Source organism: Rhinatrema bivittatum, chromosome 8, assembly GCF_901001135.1.
Source record: "Rhinatrema bivittatum chromosome 8, aRhiBiv1.1, whole genome shotgun sequence".
In the NCBI taxonomy this organism is placed as follows: domain Eukaryota; kingdom Metazoa; phylum Chordata; class Amphibia; order Gymnophiona; family Rhinatrematidae; genus Rhinatrema; species Rhinatrema bivittatum.
This window is the reverse complement of record NC_042622.1, coordinates 91,304,215-91,330,331: the sequence shown is the minus strand read 5'-3', so window position 1 is coordinate 91,330,331 and position 26,117 is coordinate 91,304,215. Positions and strand designations below refer to the sequence as shown.

The window sequence follows — 26,117 nt, the reverse complement described above, 5'->3', positions numbered from 1 at the left end:
AAGCATTTTTTCATTTTAAAAAATTTTAAATGACAGGATTACTTGTGTAAACTGACATTTCTGGTTTATCAGGGTTCTCTAGCTGTGGTGTATCATCTCCGGTTAGATCTTAGTTTCATAAACAATATTCTTCTTCTGCAGCCCATAAGCAACAGACCACCCTCAAGAGAGATAAACTATACCTCCTATCCTTGGTGAGTCCATCTTTAAATCTCTCGTGCATCTAGAACTGCTTACAAGGCTCTGCAAGATTCTGAAGTCGTCTGCTTTCAGGCCTTCAGTGGCCTTGCAGTGCACAGTTCTTCGTGGCTGTCTGGATAGTAGATATGAATACTGCTGCATACAGCTTATTTGCCACAACAGTGCGGGCAATATATCTCTGTTGGAATATATTTCCTATGCGCTGATGTGGGATCTTGGTGATAATCTTTGCTGAACTGTCCTGTAAGTCATTGGCTATTCTTAAGGCTAGCCGCTTGTATAGCTTTAGTGCATCTGAACCCAGCCTAACGGCAGGATTTTGTATAGGTTTGCAGGAAATATGGAGAGACCTCAGACAGACAACCTTCTCAAGTCACATGCCACAGGGACATTCTTAATCAGGGAGAGACCCGCAGAGGCAGAGCGGTTCGCCATCAGTATTAAGTAAGTGATGCAAATCATTCTTGGAGCCAATATTGAAAGGCTACATAGTCAGATAAGTAGGACTTGTCCGGATAAGTGGCAACTGCTGAATATCCAGCTATGTTCAGCGGCTTCCAGTTACCTGGCTAAGTAGATAGCTGGATATCTTGGGGGCGGGCAAAGGGCGAATCGAGGTGGGACAACTTATGCGGTTATCTTAAGTGGATAAGTGCCTATATTCAGCCTTATCCAGTTAAGTTAATCGAATCAGTTAGACCTGTCTATTATTATCTAGATATTACTTATCCGGTTAGTTATCAGTTATTCGCTTACATTCAGCAGCAAAGCCATGCCTTTGAATACCCTTTCTAAGTTATCCAGATATAACTTATCAGGATAATTTAGATAACCAGATATCTTTGAATACTGGGCCTGTTGTGTTTCCACAGTGATTGGATTTTCTGTTTCATGTAATGATGATATTGGCTTACCTTAAGCTTTTCTTACTTTACTGATTAGTAAAATAATCATAGATATTAGGGGGTTAAATTGAGGTTTCAGTGCATTGTCTGGGGTAGCCTTTAGGAGTACTGGGATAAATCAACTTCTATGCGCATTGATGAGAGTTGGGAGAGTTTAGGACACTTGTCCATTGGGATCCAGGACTGAGGTTTATCAATACAATTCACGTAAATCAGTGAATGATAATAGGCTGGTTATGACTTAATCACTATTGACCATACAGTAAAATGGCCCAAAGACAATGTCCCAGTGCCATCCAAGTTCTCTGTAAGGTAAGCTGTATATTAATAATATAACCCTGGTAATCCCATGATAACTTATTTAGGTAGTATAGAATAGCAGGGATTGTGCATAAATCTATGAAACCTGGAGTTCCAGGTTCAAATCCTAATCCCATTTCTACCACCAAACTCGCTGCACTTGCTTGCACATGGAAATTTGTAGAAAATAAATATCCCATTGTGCATTCTTCATATTAATTTTAATGGTTAACAGAACTAGATTATTAATTCACAAGGCAGTGTTTTGGAACTAATGGAGTTTGAACCACATTATGAATTTGCGAGGAGGGACTTGCTGGGGAGAAAGACACACTGAGAGCCTACCAAACACGTGGGCTCCCAGAAGGCCTAGCACCCAGATGTGAGGGCCAGCACAAGCTCAGATGTTAAAGCTGCTGGGGGATTTCTTTGACAGGTTCAATGATGAAGTTAAACACATAAAAGTGGTGGAGAAGGACAACTGGATTCACATCACTGAAGCCAAAAAGTTTGAAAGTCTTTTGGTAGGTATTGCCTTTTTATTTTTTTTTAATTGAATTTCATATTGCACATTAATATGGAGGAGAGGCCTTGTAGATGTCATAATCCTGACACTATTTTTAATTCTAAAGCATTTTCTAAGTGCATTTAGATAACCCCTGTTCTGGCCTGACTTACAGCAGGACCTTCTGCTGTAGTCTGTGCACAGACCGCAGTCACTGGCATGCCTTTGATGTATCTTGTGCAGGAATTAGTGGAATATTATCAGACACACTCCCTGAAGGAAAGCTTTAAGCTGCTGGACACAACGCTGAAGTACCCATACAAGTTACGAGAGCGTTCTACCTCCCGCACGTCCACGCGCTCTCCAGGTAAGGAGGGTGCTAGGAGCATGGCAGAGGAAAGCAAGAGAGGGAATGAGGTTTTAGAATAGGTGTTTCTGGGACATAAGGGGATACCTTGGCTACTATAGCTAAACTCCTGAAGCTAGGTCACGGTAAAGCTGCATTTGGCAACCACAAGAGGGCAGAAGAGGGAGGACAAGGGCTGCTGCAGAACTGGAGGGGGGATTGTGGGTAAAACAAAGAGAAAATTCAATGCATTTTTCTTTTTCCTCACAAAAATGGCGGAGGGCTTCAAAACAAGTTGGGATGGTCCGTGTCTCTTACAGGCCTAGTGGGACTAGTATTCTGGGCAGTAGTTTACTGTACCTTTGCAGATTGTGTTTACATTCCTTGTATGACTGTCTAGAATTGTTGGTTATTTACTGCCTTACAGCAACCTAGCGGGGTGACTGCACCGAGAGCGCTCTCCTGCCTGTAGCCTTGCTTGCCCTGGCCAGGTCTTTCCTTTGCTAGGTGCATTTTTATTGCTTTATGTTTTTTGTTTATCTTGTTCCTCTACCTTTTATGTTCTCTTTGACCTCTTTGCAGCTTCCTGTGCTTCCTACAACTTTTCTTTTCTCAGTCCCCAGGGCCTCAGCTTTTCTTCTCAGACCTCGTCCTCTCCTTTCTGGTCAGGTACAGCTTCCTTCTCCTCCTCCTCCTCTTCCTCCTTCCCCCATTGCTTCAGTGAGTGTTAAATGCTGCCATAGGCTTAGCAGGATTGTGTGCATATAACACTAGACAATGCCAGCATCAGCACCTCGAACCCTGTAAAATGACAAGAACTTGTCTGTTTGCATGAGTTTAAAGTACTCTGCAAAGGGGTCCATCCTTCAGCTGTGGAATCAGATGAGCTACTATACTGATAAACATGGTAGTGATGAGGCGTGGCACGTCAACAAAGCCTTCCAAACTATTTTGTAAATAACCTGGCTTCCAATACCCTGGGACCTGCTTTTTTACTTTTTTTTCTAAATACATCATTTAGAGGGGCCACCCAAATGGGTCAGTGCTGGTACTGCACACTACCATTTCCAGTATTTGGGTTCAATTCCCAGCTCAGATCTTCTGTTCCCCAGGTCGGTTGGGGCTGGGGAAGCTGTGGAGGCAGCATTCGTAGCCCCCCAGAAGGAAATTCCACTTGTTGCACAGTGGCAACACCTAGTAACCAGATACTGAAGGAAAATCCATTACAGGATCTATTTCTGATGGATTTTTTTTTTTAATTTTGGGGCAAATATTCAAAAAAGCTGAGCTTCTAAATTTAAGCCTTTAAATTAGGCACCTAAGTTAGGCACCTATTTTCAGCTGAACTTAGGTTCCTAAGTTTTCAGCTGAAAACTCCTGTGTCGCACTACAAAACATCCAGGTCATGAATGACAATGTTTAAGTTGATGCTGTGGCTGCATCTCTCTGCCTATCAGTTCTCTTTCACTTATGAAAGTTATGACTTCTTCCCTGTTTTCGCTTTGCCTGTAGTGTTCACATCCCGTGCAGTAGGAACAGCCGTGGCGAGATATAACTTTGCAGCCCGTGATATGCGAGAGCTCTCCCTGCGGGAAGGGGACGTGGTGAAAATCTACAGCCGGATAGGAGGGGACCAGGGCTGGTGGAAAGGCGAGACGAATGGACGGGTAAGTCACCGTGAGCAGGCCGCATCAGATCTTCAGCAAAAAGCTAATGTACAGCACATGCCGTCTTCTGAAGATCTTACAGCTATAATCCAGTGTTCAACCAGTCAACACCCCGTATCCAGGATGCTGTAGTAACCCCTTTATTTGCAAGGAGCAGGCTGCAGTAATTCATTCTTGGCAGTGCAACGTGTGTAATCAAAGAATCCCAAAACCAGAAACTCCTACATCTTCCAGCTCAGACACAGCGCTGTGGGCAGAGGTGTCTTGAACACTTAACACTGAGAGGGAAAAGGTGCTTAGAATTCAGAACTGATGAAACCTTGTTAAAAAAAAATTATACTTTTGTTACTTCTGGACAGAAAATAAATGATTCAAAATTTCTTTCTGAAAGAGACCGGTGTAAGAGGTGCGGGTTTTGCATCAGGGGTGCCGGCTGAGAGTGGAGGGTGGGCGTAGGAAGTGCGGGCTGACGTCAGAGGTGGATATAGGAAGTACGGACTGAGAGGAAGCCTGGGATGGTTATGCCTGGGGGTGTTGGTGATTGTGGTTTGGGTGGAGGAGGGTCCATGTCTCAGATTCTGTGTGGTGAGAAGTGGTTTGTGAGTGGAGGTAGGAAGCAGCACGTGCTGAGCTACTTATGCCCGGAAGGAATAAACCTGATCCTGCTGTCTTTTCTCATTGCAGATTGGTTGGTTTCCTTCAACCTATGTGGAAGAAGAGGGGGTGCAATGACTGGCAGTGCCCTGGCCTATGTTCTGCAGTCGTCTGGAAAAGCTATTCTTTTGCACAAAATGCCCACATCCAAACTTTGAAAAGGGAAACTTTGTAGAATCTTCCACTATTAAGAGATCCATAAGGATGTGAGACCAGGGACCACTCTCCATTTGTACTAGAAACCCCTTACTCAACAGGGTTCCTGTGGGCACTGATCATCAGTTGTGTTGCTTGTATATAAGATTTATAAATTTGTCAAGTTACATTTTGGCAAAGGAAAGTGAAGTGGAAAAGTGAACCTGTAGCATTTATGAGCGAGCTGACAGACTGGCGTTATGGTCGAATGAGGTGTTCTCCCTTTCCCCCCCCCTTTTTCCATTTTCTCACATCCCTGGTGGGATCGGGCAGAGGATGGGGGCTTCCCAGTGGATGAGCTGTCCTCCTGTGCCTGAGGCGATTCTGTAACTCTTCCCTGCTGAAGGAAAACATTGGGACCTGCTGTGCTGAGCACCCCAGCTCTTACTCGGTGCAGGAAGAGTGCTGCTGCATGGTGCTCTCAGCCAGTGTACCAAGATCCCTCCTGTCCATCCGATCGCAGCTTGAGGTGTAATGCCAACGCTGGAATAAAATGTGTGTGTGGGGGGGGGACTTTTACTCGTTATATCTTGGCAAGTAATAAAATATTGCAAAAGTGTTTTTTTAAAGACAAGGAAAAGGAAAACGTTATCATTCTGTTAGTGGAACAGAATATTAAAGTATTGTCTCCAGTGAGAACAGTCAGTGTAGGAAGGGAGAACTTAGGGTCAACTCTGTGTGATGAGTCTGCTTTTCAGCTCCCAACTGCCCAGTCTTCTGAATGGCATTTTTTGCATTTGCAGAGAAATGAGAGGTGGAAGCTGATCTTGTCTTACAGGACAAGGCAGCAGTTCTGTCAGTGGCTTTAGGACCCTAAAAAGTATTTCACTCTTATGGAATGTAAGTGCTGTGTCCACATTTAATCTGCTCTAACACAATCCATAGACTCTATAATTCCTGTCATAATTCGGCTTCTCCTTGGCTAGGGCAATTCAGTATAAGACGGTTTGGCTGTCCAGTGACTGTCTTGGCTTTAGTCTTTATCTGATATGTTAAAAAGTGATGCTTGAATATCCACTTGCATTCCCTGTGTGTTCACTTTCTGTAGAATATACTGGAAAAGTGGAAAAAAAAAAGAAAACACATATTCCCTGTACATACCCAGATCAGTCCAGACTCCTGGAGTTGGCCTCCCTTCCAACAAATGAGACAGAGGAAGTTTTGCAGACACCGCCACATAACCAGGTGTGCCACCTGCAGTCCCTCAGTATTTCTCTATCTCCAGCAGATGGTAGAGGTGCAAAACCTGCAGCCTGAACCTAGTTAATAAATAAAGAGAAGTTGGAGATTTCCTGCCAGGGGGTTGGTAGGTCCTGGTCGGGCTATCCCTCCTGGTTTTCAGGTGGATGAGCAGGGGGTTGAGGGACCCTTAGTGTGCTCGGTTCTTCGGAGCCAGTTCCCTCTCCTCCAGAAGGGATAGCGGACCCTGCTGCCACTCTTCAGTGCAGGGAAGTGCTTTTTTGTCTTTATCCTTTAACTCCCGCAGAGTTCAGGTGATGGCTTTGGGCCGTCTTCGAGGCAATGTGCAGGGAATGGCTCTAGCTGCACATCTGGATGTGATGCGTTTTCTCCAAGGGGCGAAGCATTTGTGTCCTCCGGTTCAGAAGTTGTGTCCCTCTTGGAGCCTTAACTTAGTCCTTAAGAGCAGGTGTGTGGCGCCGTTCGAGCCTCTTAGAAGGGCTACTATAAAAGGTCTCACTTTAAAGGTGGGGGGTTTTTTTGTGGCAAATTGTTCCGCTAGAAGGATCTCGTAACTTCAAGCCTTGTCATGTAGAGATCCTTTTTTGAGGATTACGGATTCTGGAGTCTCCTTTAGCACAGTCCCGTCTTTTCTGCCAAAGGTGGTATCATCGTTCAACTCAAGTCAATTGGTGGAGCTCCTGGCTTTTCCAAATTTGGATGCTACGGCACCTCATGCGAGAGAGTTGCGACTCTTGGATGTCAAGTGTTCATTGTTGCAGTATCTTAAGGTCACTGATTGTGCTGTGGAATGGTGCAAAAAAGGGTCATAAGGCATCAAAAGCCACAATTGTGCCATGGTTGAAAGAGGCCATAGGCTCAGCGTACATCTGTCAGGGTTGTCCTATCCCTGAGGCGTTAAGGGCTCTTTCTACCTATTCCCAGGCAGCCTCCTGGGCTGAATGCCAGCAAGTCTTGCTGCAAGAGATTTGTAGAGCGGCTACTTGGGAGTCATTGCACACTGTCGCCAGACATTATTGTTTGGATGTCCAGGCCCGAGAGGCCATGGGCTTTGGTGAGCGCGTACTTCGAGCGGGACTCTCGCAGTCCCACCCTGTTTAGGGAAGCTTTGGTACATCCCAGGAGTCTGGACTGATCTGTGGTACTACAGGAACGAAAATTAGCAGGTATAACACTTTATTCTCTCCACTCCTTGCACCCTTTTTATTACCCGGACTAGAATAGAATTATGGAGGGACGGAAAATGTCTATTAAGAGCTTGCTCTGACATGTGGATGAGGGATCGTACGTTTGTCCTTTGAACATGAAAACCACAAGGAGAAGCCCACAGATAGGATGTTTGATGCTTGAATTTGAGGATTGGAGGTGGGAAAGTGGTTCCTAAACAGAGAAAAACAATCCTTGGAGTCTTCCCCAGTCCCAAACTGGGAGATCTTCGCTGACCATACTGTAGCAGTCCATTAACTTGCTCCAGAAAATTCCAAAAATAATCATTCCATTGAAAATATCTTTTGTGCTTTGACTGTTGTAAGAAACTCGTTAATTTTTTTTTTGTTTGTACTTAATTATTCTGCCACAAAATATATCTGTGAATAATGATTTATGGCAGGAAAATTGTACATAGTTTTGTGTCACGCAAGACTCCATTCAAAACTGTACGCTGGAAATGGAAAATAATATGTAAATTCTTTGTTTTCTGTTTTGCACTGTAGTAACCCGAGGGGAGGGGAGGAGAGAGGAACTCCTGTACTGGGATACGATTTGGCTGGGAATGTGGGCACCTGGATCGCTGGAATAGGACCTTAGCTGCTATCAGAGATGATTCGCATGTGGTTTTACCAAATTCAGATTTTAAATTTGTCCAGCAAGTAAAACCCAAATCAACTCAATTGTAATTTTGCTGATAAATTTTTCAACCCTGGTTTTTACTGCGAATAAACATGCATTCCTTTTTTTCTGTTGCAGTCCATTTTTTTTTCCATCTGATAATTTTGTGTGGGAGGTGGGATTTATTGTTGCATTGCTTTATTTTCATGCCTGCTTTTAGTATATTGCAATGTTTGGTGGTGGCCTCCTTGAGAATAGGTGTTGGGCTGGCGTTCTGGCGATGCCCAACACTTTTTAACTTGCAGATGTCTAGTAAAAGGAGCGTGACAAATGGCCAACCAGATTATTTTCTCTTCCGCCTGGTAGTGCTATGATACCCCCCCCCCCCCCCAGCCCTCCAGTTTACCTCCTGCTCCAGTTTTCAAGGGGTAGTCGATGAAATCTTCCGCAAAGATGGGCTATGGCTGAAGGACCTCCATCCTGCACTGAGTATAGCTGCAGTTTATTGAAGTGCCCCTGTCAATGTGGTCGCTGGAAATAAAATGGTGAAAATCGTAGAATGATGGGCAGAACACTTGTACTGCTTCTGGATTCATTTACTCTTAACTTGGTCTGTATGATCTGTCATAGTGAATGTTCACTTTAATATGTTGTAAGTTTGCAAGCATATTGATGTATAGTAAAGAGATATATGCAGGGGGTTTTTTTCAGGGGGGTCCTGAGTACTGACATCTTTTTCCTCCACCTAGTTGATTTGCCTTGCAGTTCCCCAAAGAAAGCATGAACCCTGCATGTGCGTATCGGCACCCTTTTTTTCCAGAAAGATAGCACTGGATATATGTGTATATAGACAGTAAATTCCATTGGCATGGTATTTGTTGCCCTGGATGTTGATTCTATGGGAGGTTTCCTATATGTATCCCTTTGGGTTTTGAATACCTCCAACCAATAAATGCACAGGATGCGGGCATCCTTCAAAAAAAGAAGGCTCTGGATTGGGATTAGACGAGGGTGAAAGGAGGTGTAGGCCCAGCAATATTCTAAGGAAATATTTCTTTACAGAAAGGGTGGTGGATGCAAGGAACAGCCTCCCAGTGCAGGTGGGACAAGCCTTGGGGATCTCTGAGGGAGTGGTAGGGATTGTAGAACTGAGCAAGAAATATGAATGGGCAGTCTGGAGGGGCTTGTATGGTCTTTATGCCATCATGTTCTGTGCTTCTAGATGCTTCTATACTTTTGGGATTGTGTTCGTATGACCGGTCTGTCTCCCTGTTGCTGTGTTAAGGACTTGTTCATGTATTAGGTACACTATTTTGATTAGATTTGCAATTTATAAAAGCAGTTTATAAATTGAATATTTGAAATGGAACAGCACTAGATCACCTGAGAGAAACAGCATTCAGCTGTCCTGGTAAAGCCTGGATAGGGGGAGAGGTTTCTGACATGGTCCTGGAATTTCCAGTCTTTAGAGCAGAAATGTATGTTTTTATTTGCCTACCCCAGGACGTGGGGTGAATGGAGCTTTGGGATCTGTTCCATAACCCACCTCAGCCAAAGACTTCCATTAAAGCTTAGAAGAAGCACAGCAAGCCTCCAGTATGAGTTAAACTACTTCAGAAAGTTTGAGCATTAACAAAAAAAAAATCAAAAACTAGAAGGGCAGAAGTAATTAATTTACAACATATGTGTGCAAAGTTTTCTGTAAAATTCATGCTAATCCTTTTGACTTCCAAGTACATAACATAGTAACATAGTAATGATGGCAGAAAAAAACCATCCAGTCTGCCCAACAAGTTTCTTATAGTTGTAACTTCCACTACATGCAGGTCCCCGCCTGCCCCCCCCCCCATGTTTCTGATAAGGGTAGTAACTGCCACTCCGTGCCAGTTTCCCGCAATGGTCAAACACATAACAAAATTACTGCTAACAACATTTTTATGGAGTGAGCAGCCTTCTTGATAATTAAAAAAATGCTGCTTGAACATGCTTTGCTTTTGGACTTGGCCATAGAAGCAGTCCTGTGCTTTTTCCCTAATGTCTGCAGATTAGTACCCCTAGACAGTAAAAATCGGGGCCCAGAATTGGCTATCTCTGAATCCAATTCCCCTTTTTCCCCGCTGCCATCAGAGCAGAGAGTGATGATGCCTTCTGTTAAGGGTAGTAGCAACTGCCACTCCTTGCTGGCTACCCCCAAACCTTCTGTTAAGGGTAGTAGCAACTGCCGCTCTGTGCTGGCTACCCCCAAGCCTTCTGTTAAGGGTAGTAGCAACTGCTTGCTGGCTACACCCAAGCCTTCCATTAAGGGTAGTAGCAACTGCCGCTCTGTGCTGGCTACCCCCAAGCCTTCCGTTAAGGGTAGTAGCAACTGCCGCTCTGTGCTGGCTACCCCTAAGCCTTCCGTTAAGGGTAGTAGCAACTGCCGCTCTGTGCTGGCTACCCCCAAGCCTTCCGTTAAGGGTAGTAGCAACTGCCGCTCTGTGCTGGCTACCCCCAAGCCTTCCGTTAAGGGTAGTACCAACTGCCGCTCTGTGCTGGCTACCCCCAAGCCTTCTGTTAAGGATAGTAGCAACTGCCGCTCCATGCAGGTTATCCCCAAGCAGAAATGTAAACTTTAGGTGTAACAGAGGTTAACCATTTCTTCATTTCCTTTTCCTAGCCAGTAGGGATTTTCCTGCGTTTGTCCCACACCCTTCTGAATTCCATTATCATTCTTGTCTTCACCTTCTCTTCCAGGAGGGAACTCCATGCATCCACCACCCTTTCCATGAAGAAATATTTCCTGACGTTCCTGAATCTTCCCCCTTGGAGTTTCACATTGTAACCTCTGATTTTACAGCTTCCTTTCCATTGGAAGAGATTTGGTTTTTTGTGCATCATTAATTCCTTTCAGGTATTTGAAGGTCTGTATCATATCTCCCCTGTTTCTCCTCTTTTCCAGAGTATGCATATTAAGATCATAGAAACATAGAAATGACGGCAGAAGAAGACCAAATGGTCCATCCAGTCTGCCCAGCAAGCTTCCCTCATTTCATCTCCCATACTTATCTGTTTCTCTTAGCTCTTGGTTCTAATTCCCCTCCACCCCCGCCACCAATGTAGAGAGCGGTGGAGGAGCTGCATCCAAGTGAAATATCCAGCTTGATTAGTTAGAGGTAGTAGGGGTAGTAACCGCCGCAATAAGCAAGCCACACCCATGCTTATTTGTTTTTACCCAGATTATGTTATACAGCCCTTATTGGTTGTTTATCTTCTCCCCTGCCGCAATAAGCAAGCTACACCCATGCTTATTTGTTTTTACCCAGATTATGTTATACAGCCCTTATTGGTTGTTTATCTTCTCCCCTGCCGTTGAAGCAGGGAGCTATGCTGGATATGCGTGAGGCATCAGTTTTTTTCTTCTCCCCTGCCGTTGAAGCAGAGAGCCACGCTGGACATGCATCGAAAGTGAAGTATCAGGCACATTTGGTTTGGGGTAGTAACCGCCGTGACAAGCCAGCCACTCCCCGCTTTGTGAGTGTGAATCCTTTTTTCTTCTCCCCTGCCGTTGAAGTTATGCTGGATATGCGTGAAGTATCAGTTTTTCTTTTCCCCTGCCGTTGAAGCAGAGAGCTATGCTGGATATGCGTCAAGAGTGAAGTATCAGGTACATTTGGTTTGGGGTAGTAACCGCCGTAACAAGCCAGCTACTCCCCGCTTTGTGAGTGCGAACCCTTTTTTCTTCTCCCCTGCCGTTTAAGCAGAGAGCTCTGCTGGATGTGTGAAGTAACAGTTTTTCTTCTCCCCTGCTGTTGAAGCAGAGAACTATGCTGGATATGCATTGAAAGTGAAGTATAAGAATGGAGTGATCAAGCTAGTTGAAAGGCATCAGGAATAGAGGAAGGTGGAGGTAGTAATTTGGATATTTGGTTTGGGGTAGTAACCGCCGTAACAAGCCAGCTACTCCCGTCTTTGTGAGTGCAAATCCTTTTTTCCACATTTCCTCTTGCTGTTGAATCTTAGAGTGATGTTGGAGTCACAGTAACCATGTGTATGTTTATTGACTAAGGGTATTGTCTCCAGGCAGTAGCCATCATTCTGGCGAGTCACCCACTCTTCATTGGCGGCCTCTTGACTTTATGGATCCACAGTGTTTATCCCACGCCCCTTTGAAGTCCTTCACAGTTCTGGTCTTCACCACTTCCTCCGGAAGGGCATTCCAGGCATCCACCACCCTCTCCGTGAAGAAATACTTCCTGACATTGGTTCTGAATCTTCCTCCCTGGAGCTTCAAATCGTGACCCCTGGTTCTGCTGATTTTTTTCTTATGGTAAAGGTTTGTCGTTGCCTTTGGATCATTAAAACCTTTCAAGTATCTGAAAGTCTGTATCATATCACCTCTGCTCCTCCTTTCCTCCAGGGTGTACATATTTAGATTCTTCAATCTCTCCTCGTACGTCATGCGATGAAGATCCTCCACCTGAAGAAGGACGTTGCTGACTAGCAAGATTACAGTCTCATCTCATATGGCTTCCCATGCAGATTCCACCCCATTTTCGTTACCTTTCTCTGGACTGCTTCCATTCTGTCCTTATATTTTTTGAGATGAGTTCTCCAAAACCAAATGCAGTACTCGAAGTGAGGCCTCACCAATGATCTGTACAGGTGCATTATTATCTACTTTTTCCTGCTGGTTATGCCTCTCTCTCTGCAGCCCAGCATCGCTCTGCCCTTAGCCACCACCTTATCACATTGCTTCTCTACCTTCAAATCATCAGCAGACAGACACTGTCACCCCAAGGTCTCTCTCCCAGTCCATGCTCTTCAGTCTTTCGCCTCCCCAGCACATATGGCTCCTTGAAATTACCATGCCCCAAATGCATGGTTCTGCACTTCTTGGTATTGAATCTTAACCGCCAAACCTTCAACCACTTCCCAAGCTTTCCTAGGTCACTTCTTGTTCTCTCTACTCCTTCAGGTGTGTCCACTCTGTTGTAGATCTTAGTGTCATCTGCAAAAAGACAAATTTTACCTTCTAATCCCTCCACAATATCACTCACAAAGATATTAAACAGAACCGGTCACAGAACAGATTTTTGAGAAACTCCACTTATCACTCTTCTTTCTTTGGAATTTGTTCCATTTGCCACTACTTGCTGGCATCTGTCAGTCAGCCAATTTGTAATCCATTCTACCACCTTGGGACAAACTCCCAGGTTTCTCATTTTATTTATGAGCCTTCTATGTGGGAATGTATCAAAAGCCAAATAAATCACATTAAGTACTCTTCCTAGTCACCCAATCAAAAAAATCTATTTGATTTGTTTGACAGGTCCTTCCTCGGATTAAACCATGTTGTTGGGATGCTGTAACCCATTGGATTGCAGATAGTTCATTATATTTTCCTTAGGTGATCTCTCCATTAATTTTCCCGCTAGCGAGGTAAGGCTACTGGGCCTGTAGTTTCCAGCCTCCTCCCTGTTGCCACTTTTGTGAAGCGGAACCACCACCGCCCTTCTCCAGTTCTGTGGCACTACGCCCATCTCCAAGGATTTATTGAACGGGTTCTTTAGCGGACTCAACAGCACTTCTCGGAGCTCCTTAGGTATCTTGGGATGTATCTTGTCCAGCCCCATGGCCTTGTCCACTTTTAATTTGCCTAGTTCCTCCCAAACACTCTCTTCTTTAAATTGGGGATGTATCTACATTACTCGCATCTGTAATCTTGCTAGTCAGCAACATCCTTCTTCAATATCTTCCCTAGTGAAACTGAACTGAAGTAATTGTTAAATACTTCTGCTATTTCTTCATCTTTTTCCACATCTTGTCTCCTTTTCTCCTTGTCTCCTTTCAATCTTGCAATGCTTCCTCTGGTCTTCCTCCTTTCTCTAATACATCTGAAAAATGTTTTGTCACCATGCTTTACTTCTTTGGTGATCTTTTCTTCCACTCTTCAGCTTCACCCGATGTTCTTGACTGTGTTCCTCCTTTTCAGTTCTGTTATATTTTTTGAATGCCAATGTTTTTACTTTTATTTTCTCAGCCACCATCTTGGAGAACCAGATAGGTTTCCTTTTCCTCTTATCTTTATTTACTCTTTTTACATAAATGTTTGTCGCCTTTGTCATAGCGCCTTTCAATTTGGCCTACTGTCATTCCACTTTACCTATTTCCTCCCAATCTTCTAGCTTCTTCTCGAAATATGTAGCCATTTTACCAAAGTTTGTGTTTTTGAAATCTAGGACCTTGATCTTTGTGTCACTTCCTTCCTTTTTGTCAGTTATGTCCAACCATACCGTCTGATGATTACTGGTGCCCAGGTGGACACCTACCCAGACATTCATGAATACCAGATCCAATATCGCTTCCACCCTCATGACTTCCATCACTGTTTGTCTCAGCAGAGCCCCTTGAAGGGCATCCAAAATCTCTCTACGTCTTGCAGCTTTGGCAGAAGGGATGCTCCAATCCACATCTGGCAGATTAAAATCTCCAACGAGCAACACTTCACCCTTTCTTCCCACTGTTTTGGATGTCTTTGGCCAGATCTCTGTCCAGTTCTTCTGGCTGATTTGGAGGCCTGTAGACTACACCAGTGTAAATGGAAGTGCCATCATCTTTTTTTAAGACAGCCCAAAGTGCTTCTTCCTTTCCCCAAGCCCCCTGCATTTCAGTTGCTCGGATGTTGTTTTTGACACATAGAGCTACTGCTCCTCCATTTCTGTCATCTCAGATAAAATGAAAATACTTTCACCTATAGAGATAATAGAATTGTTAGATTTGCAAAAATATTAAATGTAACAGACAGAGCTTAATTTGTAGATGAAAAGGAAGTGGAACTGTGAGGGGGTAAGATGAGTGGGGATAGGGTCAGGTGTGACTGCTCTCTCTCATGCACACACTGTTCACACTCTTAACATATTCAATGAGCACTGGTAGGCAAAGGGGGGCTGCAGATTGGGGATGCAGGATCACTGGGGAAAGGAGGAGAAGGCAGGTAGAGAAACTGGGGCTCATTCCCCTAACCTCTCCTCTCTGCCCTGGTGATCCTGATCCTTCATCCCCATCCCTTCTCTCCCCCATCAATTTTTCCAGTAATCCTTTTCCCTCCCTCCCCCCACAGCGGTTCTAAAGTCCCTAAGTCTAAGCCCCTAATACTGGTGATCGAGCCCCTCCTTTCCATGGAAAATCACCCTCTCCAACAACTCTCTTTCTCTCTCTCCTCAGCCAGTAAATACATGCCTCCTCTCCAAATCAGAATCAGCATCAGCCAGGTCATGTTTGCCTTGGGGGCAGGAGCAAAATATCCTCAGTCTCCTTGGTCTGCTCTTTGCCTTCTTGGCAGTGGAAGGAAGGGAGCAATGCTATGTGCTCTCCTCACTCACTGTCTTCTCTCTCCTCCCCTCCCCTCCCATCACACACAATCCTATCTCCTCCCCTCCATCACTCCCTTGAATCACTTTACTCACAGACTTCCCCCTTCTCTGACCTTCTCACTCACATTTAATAGTTCCTCTAATCCCCTCACTCACACTCCACAGGATCTTTGATCCCAACTCACTCTTGCTCCTTCTCCACAATGCAACCCACAACCTCTCCGATCTCTTTCCTCACTCTCCTTCCCCTCCCTCAGATCCCTTCACTCAATTTCCTTCCCTCCATCCCCTCATTCACTCTCTTAGCCATTTCACCCTCCTCGGTTGACGACATGATAAACAGGAAGCCAATACACACAGGGGGGCTGACTGGCATTCACCCCATATCTTTTTTACCTTGGCCACCTAATTGTGCTGGGAAATTGCTCAAAAATCAATGCCACGTGTCTGTCCTTGTCTCAGGGTAAGCAGCTCCAATACTCTCTGTTCTCTACTTCCTCCAAGGGCTGGGAGACCATAAATGATCCATACAACTACTGGTTCTGTTCTTCAGGGGAGCCAGAATTGATATACACTGCCGGCTCTGCTCCGCTTTCTCAGGTCTCAGAAAAAAGGTGGCAGCACACCGTTCTCGGTTGTTCTGCCAGAAATTAAGCCCTCCGTAATGGACACAAACAGGGCCGGTGCTTCCATTAGGCAAACTAGGTGGTCAACTAGAGTGCCAACATGTTGGGGGTGGCAAATTCCCACTAGCATGAGGCCTACAGCGGGAAAGCCAATACGGCCAAAGAAGGGAGAACTGTGCTGGAGCTGCCACCAATAGGTAAGCTGGGGGGGGGGGGGGGAAGGTGCATGACCGAAGGTTTGCCTAGGGTGACAAATACTCTTGCACTCTCTCTGGACACAAAAAGGGGTATAAATTAGCATCATTTTGAAAGTTATGAGCAGCAGTGCCATTCCTCAAGGCCAGGATTGAAGCCTTGACAATTGGCACGCTTGCTCACGTTTCCAACTTGTGCTAATTTATACCCTTTTTGTGTCAGTTATTTGCTCTATAATGTCTGCATCAGTATCGCCCCTTCCTCTTCTGTTCCCTGCAATTCAGGGGGGCGGAGAAATAAGCAGGGCCGGTTCTTCCATTAGACAAACTAGGCAGGTGCCTAGAGCACCAAGAGTTTGGGGGCAGCAAAATCCCACCAGTGTGAGGTCTAAAGAAGTCAATACTGCCAAAGTAGAGAGCACAGTCCTGGAGCCACTGCTGTGGGAAGGAGGGAGTGTTGTGCTGAAGCTGCTGCCAAGAGATAAATTGGGGGGGGGGGGGGGAATAACCAAAGTTTTTCCTAGGATGCAAAATGGGCTTGCACCGGCCCTGGGAATAAACTAGGAGGGCCTGGATTAGGGAGCAGAGTAGCTGTTGGCTTCTCTGTGTGTTCCAGGCTCACCTTTTCCTCTTCTCTTCCCTGCAGGCTGCCTGAAGTGGAGGGGCTGGAGAAGAACACCCCTGTTTTTCTGCCTCTTAAGCCTGAAAAGAAATGCCGGGACTGCGTTCCTGGCCATTCCCCCACAAAGTAAGCCCTGGTAAGAGGGCGCTTAGAGCTGTCCGAAGCTGTGCAAACCCACAGGCTGTTTCCACTCAGTCACCTTTAATGCAGCCGAAAGACGGAGCCTTATTCAAAAAGGACTTCTTCCTAATACCCTTAACCAGTAAGCCTTTATACATTTGATGCAAGTCCAACACTGCTCTCTGCTTTAGTGGCAGGGGAAAAGGGGAATTGGATTCAGACAGTGACCAACGACGGCCCTGACATTTGCAGTCTGGGGAACTGATAAGCATGGGGGTAACCTGCATGGAGCAGCAGTTATTACCCTTAACAGAAGGAATGGGATTACTACCCTTAACCAATAAGCCTTGATGCTTTTGATGCAACTGCAATATCACTCTCTGCTTTGACGGGGGGGGGGGGGAGGGAGGAATTGGATTCAGAGCAACCAACACAAGCCCTGACTTTTTTTTACAGTCTGGGGTACTGATGCATAGACATAAGGGAAAAAACACAGGACTGCTTGTACAGCCAAGTCCATAAGCAAAGCACGTCAGGCATAAGGCTTGGGGATAAATGCACGGAGCAGCAGTTGCTATCCTTTAGAGAAACGTGGGGGGTAACCTGCATGCCGCAGCAGTTACAATAATAAGAAGCTTGCTGGGCAGACTGGATGGACCATTTGGTCCTTTTCTGCCATCATTTCTGTTTCTATTGGGAGGGGAAAAAGCCCTTCTCCTCTGGATATGTTCCTAATATGGATGGTAATAAAGGTTAACACAGAAACAGAAGTTTCACACATAACTAATGAAGCCTACTTTCTGGAATAAGTCCAGATCGAGTGCACCATTTATGTGCATATGGGGGGGGGGGGGGAAAATACCCATGTCCAATGACTTCTCCCTCCTCAGACTGCCACCCTACCCTGTCCCTCAACATCTGCAAATCTGTTGTGGATTGGATATAAAACCCAAAAGTTACTATGTGTAGACCCCCTGACACAATGAAAATATGGTTGAGGATTGGAAGCAAATCCGGAGATATTAAGGGGTGATAGCTGTACATATGTTTCTCAAGCGGCTCCAAAACAAAAACCTGTCAAAATCCTCATGGTCCCCTTATATGTCCTGAAAATGTAGAATCCATCAGGTGGAGAAAAAAGTTAAATGCTGTAACTGCCAAAAAGTTATAAAGTTGTGTAACTTCATGCATATTCATGGATAAGTAAATCCCCCCCCCCCCCCCCCCCAAAAAAAAACAAAACACTTCATGATTCTTGTAGACCCACTGACATGTAAAAGTGGTGTGGCTTGGATGCAAAATGCATACAAATCCCCCCAATGTATTAGGGACAATGGATTGTATATTTGTGGAATATGTGAATCAAGAAAAAAAACAAACCACCTTATTGGAATCCTCCTGGTTCTCCTGACAATTTGGTTATTATCTTCATAATGCAGGCTAAATATAATCTAAGCCTCTAAGGGAATACCTTTTGATTGGAGTAACCATACATTTCTTGACCAGTTTACGGGTTCTTTAACAGAATGAACCGGTTAGCGTACACGGATCTTTCACACTGTCCTCAGTGTTGACTCCTCAAAGCTAGTCGAGAAACGCATTGTTAGTCCACTAAAAAGGTATCACCTAATATATATATATATTTTTTTTTTATTTTTTTTTTTGCAAGTAGCCTAACCTGGCTACCACACTACTTTCCCTAAGATGGGAATTGGGAAACAGTCCGATCGGCAAGAAGAAATCGCTTCAAACCGTAGAGCTGCAGCCATGCGATAAACCAATCCCACTGCCTTCCCCTGATACTGTGCCTTTAACACTCCTCCCTTCACCAGCCCAGGAGCTCTCAGCCAATCAGCCATTAGCCTGCTGCCACCGCCCCCCGCCCCCTCCCCTCCCCTCTCTCTCCAGGGTTAGGCGCAGGCAGACAGACTGCTCAGGCCCAGCTAGAACTGCCTGTGAGGGAGAAAAAAGTGCTTTGAAGTGCCTGCGACCTGCGCTGCTGTGGCTCCTTCTCTTACTCTAGACAGGTAATGACGCGTGGCTAATCCTTATTCCATGGTGAGCTATTTCACAGCTTTCATTTAATGTATTAAGATCAACTTTTTTTTTTTTTTTTTTTTTGCACCTTCTATTGTTTACATGCTTTAATAAAGTTTAGATACAGGCTAACCTTTGCTTTGTGGTGAGCCTGGTATTCACCAGACCTGTTTAATGCACTGACACGGGGAAGGGTGCAGAGATGGGCACAAATAGGTTAGGGTCTGATAAATGTTCCCATTCTGGAGGCAAGTTTGAAAGTTCTCGCATTGCTTTTAGGCCCGTAGGTTTAGGCTTTGCCCCTGATCTCTGTCTTATGGGGAAAAGCTTAATAAATCAGACCCTAAGTTAGTCCCATAAATTGTATTGTACCTACAATAATGGAGTGCTGCATAAATCTAATAGCACTGTATAAATAAGTAGTAGACATTTTTATAATGCATCTTGGAAATGGTCAAATAAGGTGATAAAACAAGTCAAACCTTCCTGCTCCCTCCTCCCAGTGTGAAGTGCACTCAAATGGAAACCAGAACAATTATTTTAACCATACTGTGTGTTACCTCTCCCCAAACTCTCTAGTAAGGCAATAACTACAGAAAAATGCCCTCTCCCTGGTTATTACTGCTCTTTTCCTCTGACCATACTGGCCCTTCTGACAACTGAGAAATAGGCAGAATGTTCCTGGTTCTAAGGCTGCCTGTGAAGCAATTATGGGGGCCATAGCTTGGTGATGTCCCACAAGTGAGCTGAAAGGTGACTTAGTCAATTAGAAATATTTTAAAACACCCTGGCATACAGTCACAGTGAAAAGTTTTCACACAATTCTTGCATGAGGCCCGTCTTGGGCTGGAGCCTTCTTAGGTGCCTCAGTTACCCAGATCAGCCATGCCAGCAAAGAGCTGTATGCAGATGTTTTGCTCTTCTTTTCCTTGTAAAATTTGAATTCTGACTCCATTCTGGGTGGTGCTTTGTTAGCAGTAATGCTCTATAAACCTCATTATTAGAAAATGTAGAAACATTTAGGTATGTCATAAGAACACAAGAACATAATGAAATACTTTATGTAATACTTAGTAATATTCACTGATTAATACTAAACAGTTTTAGGTACTAAATATTCCATTGCTTGAGTCAGAGGATTTATTGGACTGTTTATTAACCTTAGGTAGGATAGGATGCAGTAAGTTATGGCTGGGCTGTGCACACAATTTTACCCTCTGTGGTACGCACATTTTACTCCTGATGCAGCAAGGAGCTTTGCGTGCAAAAAATGTGCACACAAATCAGCACGCTCCTGTTTAAATCCCATGTTAATGAAGGCATTAGTTATTACTCCCCATTGCAGAAAGGCATTCCTGGTTTCTTAACACTGGAAATTTAACTACTGGAGTAAAGTTACTCAGGATAATGTTGATCTATGGGGTTTAATCCAAAGTTCATAGTGTGGGGGTCCTATACTGGGAATTTATGTGCAAAAAAATAGTGTGTGCACCACTCAGGTTTTCTGCAAATAAAGTATTTTTATGTGCAGAGAAAATGCTTTGCACACCACTTTTTTTATGCATGTGAATTGTTTTGTGCACATAAGTCATGCTTTATGTACCAAGAACGCTGCACACAAAATGTTTTCTGTGCATAAATCATATTTTATGCATCCTAACCATGCCTTCTGTGCACATTTTTAGATTAGTGTGCTTTTTGTAATTCCCTGGGAGTAAAATATTTTTTGCTTATGTGTTAAGAAACTGTGTGCTGAATTTCAGTGTATAGTTTTAATGCACAACTTATTCCATTAGGCCCTCAGAGCTGGTGCAGATTGTGGTGTTTTCTCCCGTTAATGGAGAAGGAGGAGGTTGAACCTGTATTCCTGAGGGAATTCTGCACTGCTGCGCAGTACAGAATTTGCAGTTTTTGCGCAAAATTTGGAGAGAGGCTGGCGGGCCACCCTATTCTGTTCTTGGCTGAAAAACAAGGCAGCTGGTGGGAATGCAAGCAGAGCTCATCCTGCTTGCGGCAGAACACGGTGGCCAGCAGGCCACAAGTGGAACCCATCCAACATGTGGCCAAGAAGCAACAAAGCTTGGTGTTCCATGAGTGCAGCCCATCCTGCTTGTAGCTGAAGAACAGGCCGACTGGTAGGCCGCAAGCGGAGCCCATTCCGCTTATGGCTGAAAACCAGGCCGGCCAGAGGGCCACCAGCGGAGCCCATTCTGCTCACAGCTGAAGAAGACAGAAACAAGAAAGCCTGTGTAAGAAAGAGAGAAAGTGTTTCACTGTGCATGTGAGGGTGAATATGTGTTCCAGAGAGAGAGGGAGCCCGTGTGAGGTGCTGCATGAAAGGGGTCAAAATCTGGGCGTGGAGGGATGGAGATTGGAAGGGGTTGAGCTTGGAGGGGAAGAGAAGAGATAGTGGAGAGCAGAGGAGTTGGGACCTGTGAGGGCAGAGTGAAAGGGGTCTGGGTCAGGGGAGTAGGGAGAGAAATGGAAGGTACTCTCTTACAGTCAGGCTGATACAGAATGGTGTGCTCGGCCAAGTGCACCGTTTAGCCCCTGTTTGGCTGCGCGTTTTTGACGCGTTATTATTACCCCTTATACTGTAAGGGGTAATAATAGTGCGTGGAAAATGTGTGTCCAACCCCCCCAAAACCAATAGCACTCATCACATGCAAATGCATGTTGAGGAGCCTATTAGTTAGTCACCCGCAATACAGAAAGTAAAATGTGTGGCCAAGCTGGATATTTTACTCTCAGAAATTAACGTCTGCCAAAGGCAGGAGTTAATTTCAGATGGCACCGGGCAAGTGCACAGAAAAGCAGAAAAAACTGCTTTTCTGTACACCCTCCGACTTAATATCATAGCGATATTAAGTCGGTGGCCCCAAAAATAAAAAAAAATAAAAAATCTGCCCGCAGCCCGCGGGTTGGAAAATGGACGCTCGACTTTGCCGGCGTCAGTTTTCCGAACCCGAGGCTGTCAGCAGGTTCGACAACCGACACCGGTAAAATTAGGCATCGGCTGTCGGACCAGCTGACAGCTGCCATTTCCGCCAATAAGGAGGAGCTAGGGACGAGCTAGTGTCCCTATCACCTCCTTATTAGCGCGGGCCCTAATTTAAATAAAGAATCGAGCACCGTCGGGAGAGCGGGCGCCTTGGAGCGCAGGCTCTCCCGTGGACTTTACTGAATGGGCCTGAGTGTACTTTAAGGGAATTCAGCTCAAAACATTTAAAATTCCGTACCTTTGAGTAATAACGTTTCTGCATTACATTTTAAATTGATGATTTTGACCAATATAAAGCATGCCGAATTTTAAATTTTTGTGTGCAGAATTCCCCTAGGAGTAGAACCTGTAAAACAGATTCACTCCAGTTCTGTTGTCCTTGCTCACTGCGGTCTACACAGAGATTGCCTGCTCTCTGCCACCTAGTGGAGTATGTATATATCTTTGTGGCACAAAATGATAAGCAGAGAGAGATCACCAGAATCCTGAAATGAGAGAACTTTAGACTTTTAGACAGGGGCTTGTCTTTTTCACCTATCCTCCTAACTCCGTGCCCTTCCCTCCTCCTCCTCATATATTATACAAGCACAGCTTGTATAATATATGAACATCCCAAACGCTAGGCTTTTAGTGAAAACTCTGCTGCCTGAATCTCTTCTTTCTGTGGTGTCTCTGCCCTCAATGCACATTATTGGCTCTGAGAACAATTGCAGCTGACTGGCAGATAATAAATGTATTTTGGTGCAACTTCAGCACTTTCCGCCCTAACTTTTTCTAGGCCTTCTAGACTTAGGAGGAGAAGCTGCTGAAGTGGGTAAATATCCTCTCTTACTGGGGCAGGTTGGATCTGTCTCTGAGTGGTAGTATCCAGGTCAGAGTCTTCAATTCCAGTGGGCTTTGAGGACCTTTAACAGACTGATGAAAGAATCTGAGCATCAAGAAACTGCACTGGTTTTCAGCGCACAGTTTTAATGCTCAGTTTAAATTGTAGTTTAACTCTCAATGCAGTAAGCTAATACTATGCAAATGAATCAAATGCTATGCAAATGCACCTAACCCAAGAGTTAAGCTTCCAGCATTAAGAAAACCCGAGTTAGGCCAGTGCACCTCTCTGCATCGGGGATGCTGCTTAATGCCCTCATTTGCACGGGATTTCCAAGCGAGGGCACTAAGCAGTATTAACATTTTAGAACGCACATTTTGTGAGTGTGCAGCTCCCTGCTGCACCAGCAGTAAGGTTTACATTCACAAAATGAGCGTTCAAATGTGGGTCGAGCTGTGTGTAGGGCTGAACGTGCCCTTCTGCATTGGTTTGTAAGTTAGGAGCCAGCGATGAGCTATGAAAAGATTGGTAGTCCAGGAGGAGGTTCTCACAGGGCCGGTGCAAGGGGATTAGGCGCCCTAGGCACCTCCTGCCTTGCGGTCCCGACTGCTACCGAGTGTGTGGTTTTCTGGGCCGCGAGCAGGATGGCTGCTGCTCGCGGCCCGCTGAATCTCCACTCCTCTTTGCCACCGCTCGCGGCCCCACATGGCTCACGCCCCCTAATGGTTGGCACCCTAAGCCCAGGCCTAGTGCTTCCGCCGGCCCTGGGTTCTCATAACAGGAGAGCTAGCCATGCTGGTGTGAATTTGTACCTGCCAGGTACCATGGAGATTGATTGATTGATTGAATTTGTCTTCCTGTTGGCATGGCAGGTCGGTACGATGTCTGTGAGCCGGGCTGTGCGAGCCACTGCCTCCTGCAGATACCCTCTGCCTGGCCGAGGCCTCCGCTGCTTCAGCAACACTGCAGCTCCAACAACAGAGAAGAGCGTCCCTTACACCAGAACCCTGAAGGAAGAAACCTCCCGGGACGAAGGGCCAAGCAAAGCCCTCCCCAAAGCTGCAGATGCAGTTGTCATTGGCGGGGGTAGCCTGGGCTGTCAAACCGCCTACCATTTAGCTAAGATGGGAATGAGTAACGTCCTCTTACTGGAAAGAGACCGTTTAACATCGGGGACAACATGGCACACAGCAGGTGAGAGACAGCTGGAAGAATCTGTGACTGCCTATGAGATAGAAGAGAATAATGGCTCAAATAAACTTTAAAGCCAAAGTACCCGGCAAGGCTGAGAACCGGAGCTGAGCTCTGCCCTGTCTCTAGGACTCTGCCCTTGGGACGGATATGAATTGAGATCTTCTTACCTAGATTTGATGGGTACAGACTGATGTGCACCGAGGATAGTAATGAAGCAATTAGCTGTGTTCTTAGTACTGTGGAGATTGCATATGGCACACCGTAGCCCTAGTAGAGCCTGGATCTGGCTTTGCTGGAAAGGAGCAGGAGGGATTGGCTGAGTCAAAAAAAAAAAACCCTGAAAACTCCCACCACCTCGTCGGCTATCATTACTGCACATGAGTCTGGATTAGATTAAGTATTACAGTACAGGGATGTACTGCTAGCAGTGAGGGTCACCTGTAGCTAGTTATACAGGTGTGTTGTAGGGCAATGAAGGAGTTGTCACTATGCAGGGGAATGCTGGCCGAATAAGGGCATTACATGCTATGCTTTTTAGAAGCAATTCAGATGCGTTGCAGAGGAACCAGGGAGCTTCACCTCATCCTTTGCTGTGGTGACGTGTCTAAAGTAGCCTTCCAAACATGAGTGCACCTTCAAGTCAGTTGCCAGTCTTGTCTTTTTTCCCCGGAGGTTACGATACATCCTTGCGTTCCTGTCTTCACTGGATGCTCGCTGTAGACTGTTGCCAGCGCCCATCTCCTGGTTGACGGGGGTGAAGGACCCTGCTCAGCCCAGTCTTCTCCGACAGCTGTTTTTCTTCCCTGTATGTCTCCCTGTTCCCTTGGCATGTCTCTGGTGGTAGATTAGTGTGTCACAGGGCTCCCGTGGTCTCTTTCAGGTCTCCTATGGCAGCTGCGGCCTAGTGATGTTGAGGTGGAGCTGCTGGCACACACTCGCAATGTGATAAGCAGGGACCTACAGGAAGAGACGGGTCTGCACACGGGCTGGATTCAGAATGGAGGCCTCTTCATTGCCTCTAACAAACAGCGGCTGGATGAGTACAAGAGACTGATGTCTGTGAGTGCCCCTACTGACCTCTCTTCTTGTGGCCTACTTTCTGTAAATGCTTTGTATGATCTCACCCAGTAGATGGTACCTGTCTGGCCATGGCTGGACATTAAGGGAAGGGTTGCCGGTGTTCACCTTTGTTTGAAGATATTCACGTCAGGATTTTTAGCCCTTGTACGCTCACAGAGTGCGGCATTTTGGGCGATCTCTGACACCTTTGGTATCCAGGGGGAAAAAGTTTTAAAGCTTTACAGAAGCTGATAAAAAGTACAGAAAAATATTGAAATGTCATAGCCCTAAGTAAATTACTTGATATCCAGGTGTGAGAAGAAACCTGTGATAAACTGTTACCTCCCAGTCATTCTGTGAGCAGAAGTCAAAACTGAGAATTGACTTCAGATTGCCCAGAAGGCCATGTTCAGCACTGCCTCTGAGCCAGTTACACTGCACAATAGCCACAGTGGAATTTTTTGACCTCCTAAATCTGATGCTCTTCCGTGCAGATCACTAACCTCTTCTCGCGCCTCTGAACCTCTCTGTTTTCCTTCTAGCTGGGGAAGGTGTATGGTGTGGAGTCCTATGTCCTGTCGCCGGCAGAAACCAAGGACCTGTATCCCCTAATGAATGTGGATGACCTCTATGGCACTCTCTATGTCCCTAAAGATGGCACCATGGATCCTGCAGGCACCTGTACCGCCCTCACCAGGGCCGCCACCTCAAGAGGAGCCATGGTAATCAGGAAATGTGTGTTTGCTAACTCTCTCAGTGCTGGACTCCACTACAGTGGAGTGGTCTTAGATGCATATGTCTGACGTATGAGCAATGTTTGTTCTAACAGTAAATATATTTCCCTCACTGATCAATACTCTAGTATCTTTCTGCTTGGTCAGATAATAATCGAGGCCATTGCTAGCATTTTTGCTGCCCTGTGTTAAAAATTGTTTTCGCACAGGGCAGCAATTTTAACACAAAATTATTGTAGTTTTCTTCAGTAACTAACACATCTGACGAAGTGGACTCAGTCCTCAGAAGCTTGTGCTTTAATAAATTGGTTAGTCTATAAGGTACCACTTAACTCCTGTCATTTCAACGCACAGTGAAACTGTCAGTCTCACGCTCTGTCCCAATCCCCCTTCCGCTACTGAAGAAAAGCCCTGCTCTATCCAGCTGTTGAAACTATGAAAATTAACACACTCCCCCGAACGTATTTTACCCCGTCCACAGGTCCAAAATTTCTAAATTGTGCAGGGGTGACCTCCAGGTGCTCCTTCCCCGCCTACCAGAACATAAAATCGATG

At 45.4% G+C, this 26,117-nt stretch overlaps 2 protein-coding genes across 8 annotated transcripts in view; both read left to right on the top strand.

Annotated features, from left to right (window-relative positions):
- Positions 1 to 7,930, top strand: part of VAV2 (vav guanine nucleotide exchange factor 2) — a 332,307-nt gene extending 324,377 nt beyond the window's left edge. For 2 of the 3 annotated variants that reach the window (XM_029614921.1, XM_029614920.1), the window contains 6 exons: positions 142 to 194; positions 529 to 645; positions 1,843 to 1,930; positions 2,155 to 2,278; positions 3,770 to 3,924; positions 4,609 to 7,930. In XM_029614921.1, coding sequence (XP_029470781.1) covers positions 142 to 194; positions 529 to 645; positions 1,843 to 1,930; positions 2,155 to 2,278; positions 3,770 to 3,924; positions 4,609 to 4,656 — 585 coding nt within the window. In that variant the 3' untranslated portion in view covers positions 4,657 to 7,930. Of the gene's footprint in view, positions 1 to 141; positions 195 to 528; positions 646 to 1,842; positions 1,931 to 2,154; positions 2,279 to 2,839; positions 2,927 to 3,769; positions 3,925 to 4,608 lie in introns of all 3 variants that reach the window. The other variant, XM_029614922.1, reaches the window with a different exon arrangement.
- A 10,675-nt stretch (positions 7,931 to 18,605) lies between these two features.
- The window catches only part of SARDH (sarcosine dehydrogenase), a 119,225-nt gene continuing 111,713 nt past the window's right edge, over positions 18,606 to 26,117 (top strand). For 4 of the 5 annotated variants that reach the window (XR_003858071.1, XR_003858072.1, XR_003858073.1 and 1 more), the window contains exons 1-4: positions 18,625 to 18,772; positions 23,448 to 23,769; positions 24,650 to 24,828; positions 25,371 to 25,550. Coding sequence is in view for 2 of the 5 variants with exons in the window: in XM_029611034.1 (XP_029466894.1) it covers positions 18,770 to 18,772; positions 23,448 to 23,769; positions 24,650 to 24,828; positions 25,371 to 25,550 (684 nt within the window). In the remaining 3 variants the exon portion in view is untranslated. Of the gene's footprint in view, positions 18,773 to 23,447; positions 23,770 to 24,649; positions 24,829 to 25,370; positions 25,551 to 26,117 lie in introns of all 5 variants that reach the window. The other variant, XM_029611035.1, reaches the window with a different exon arrangement.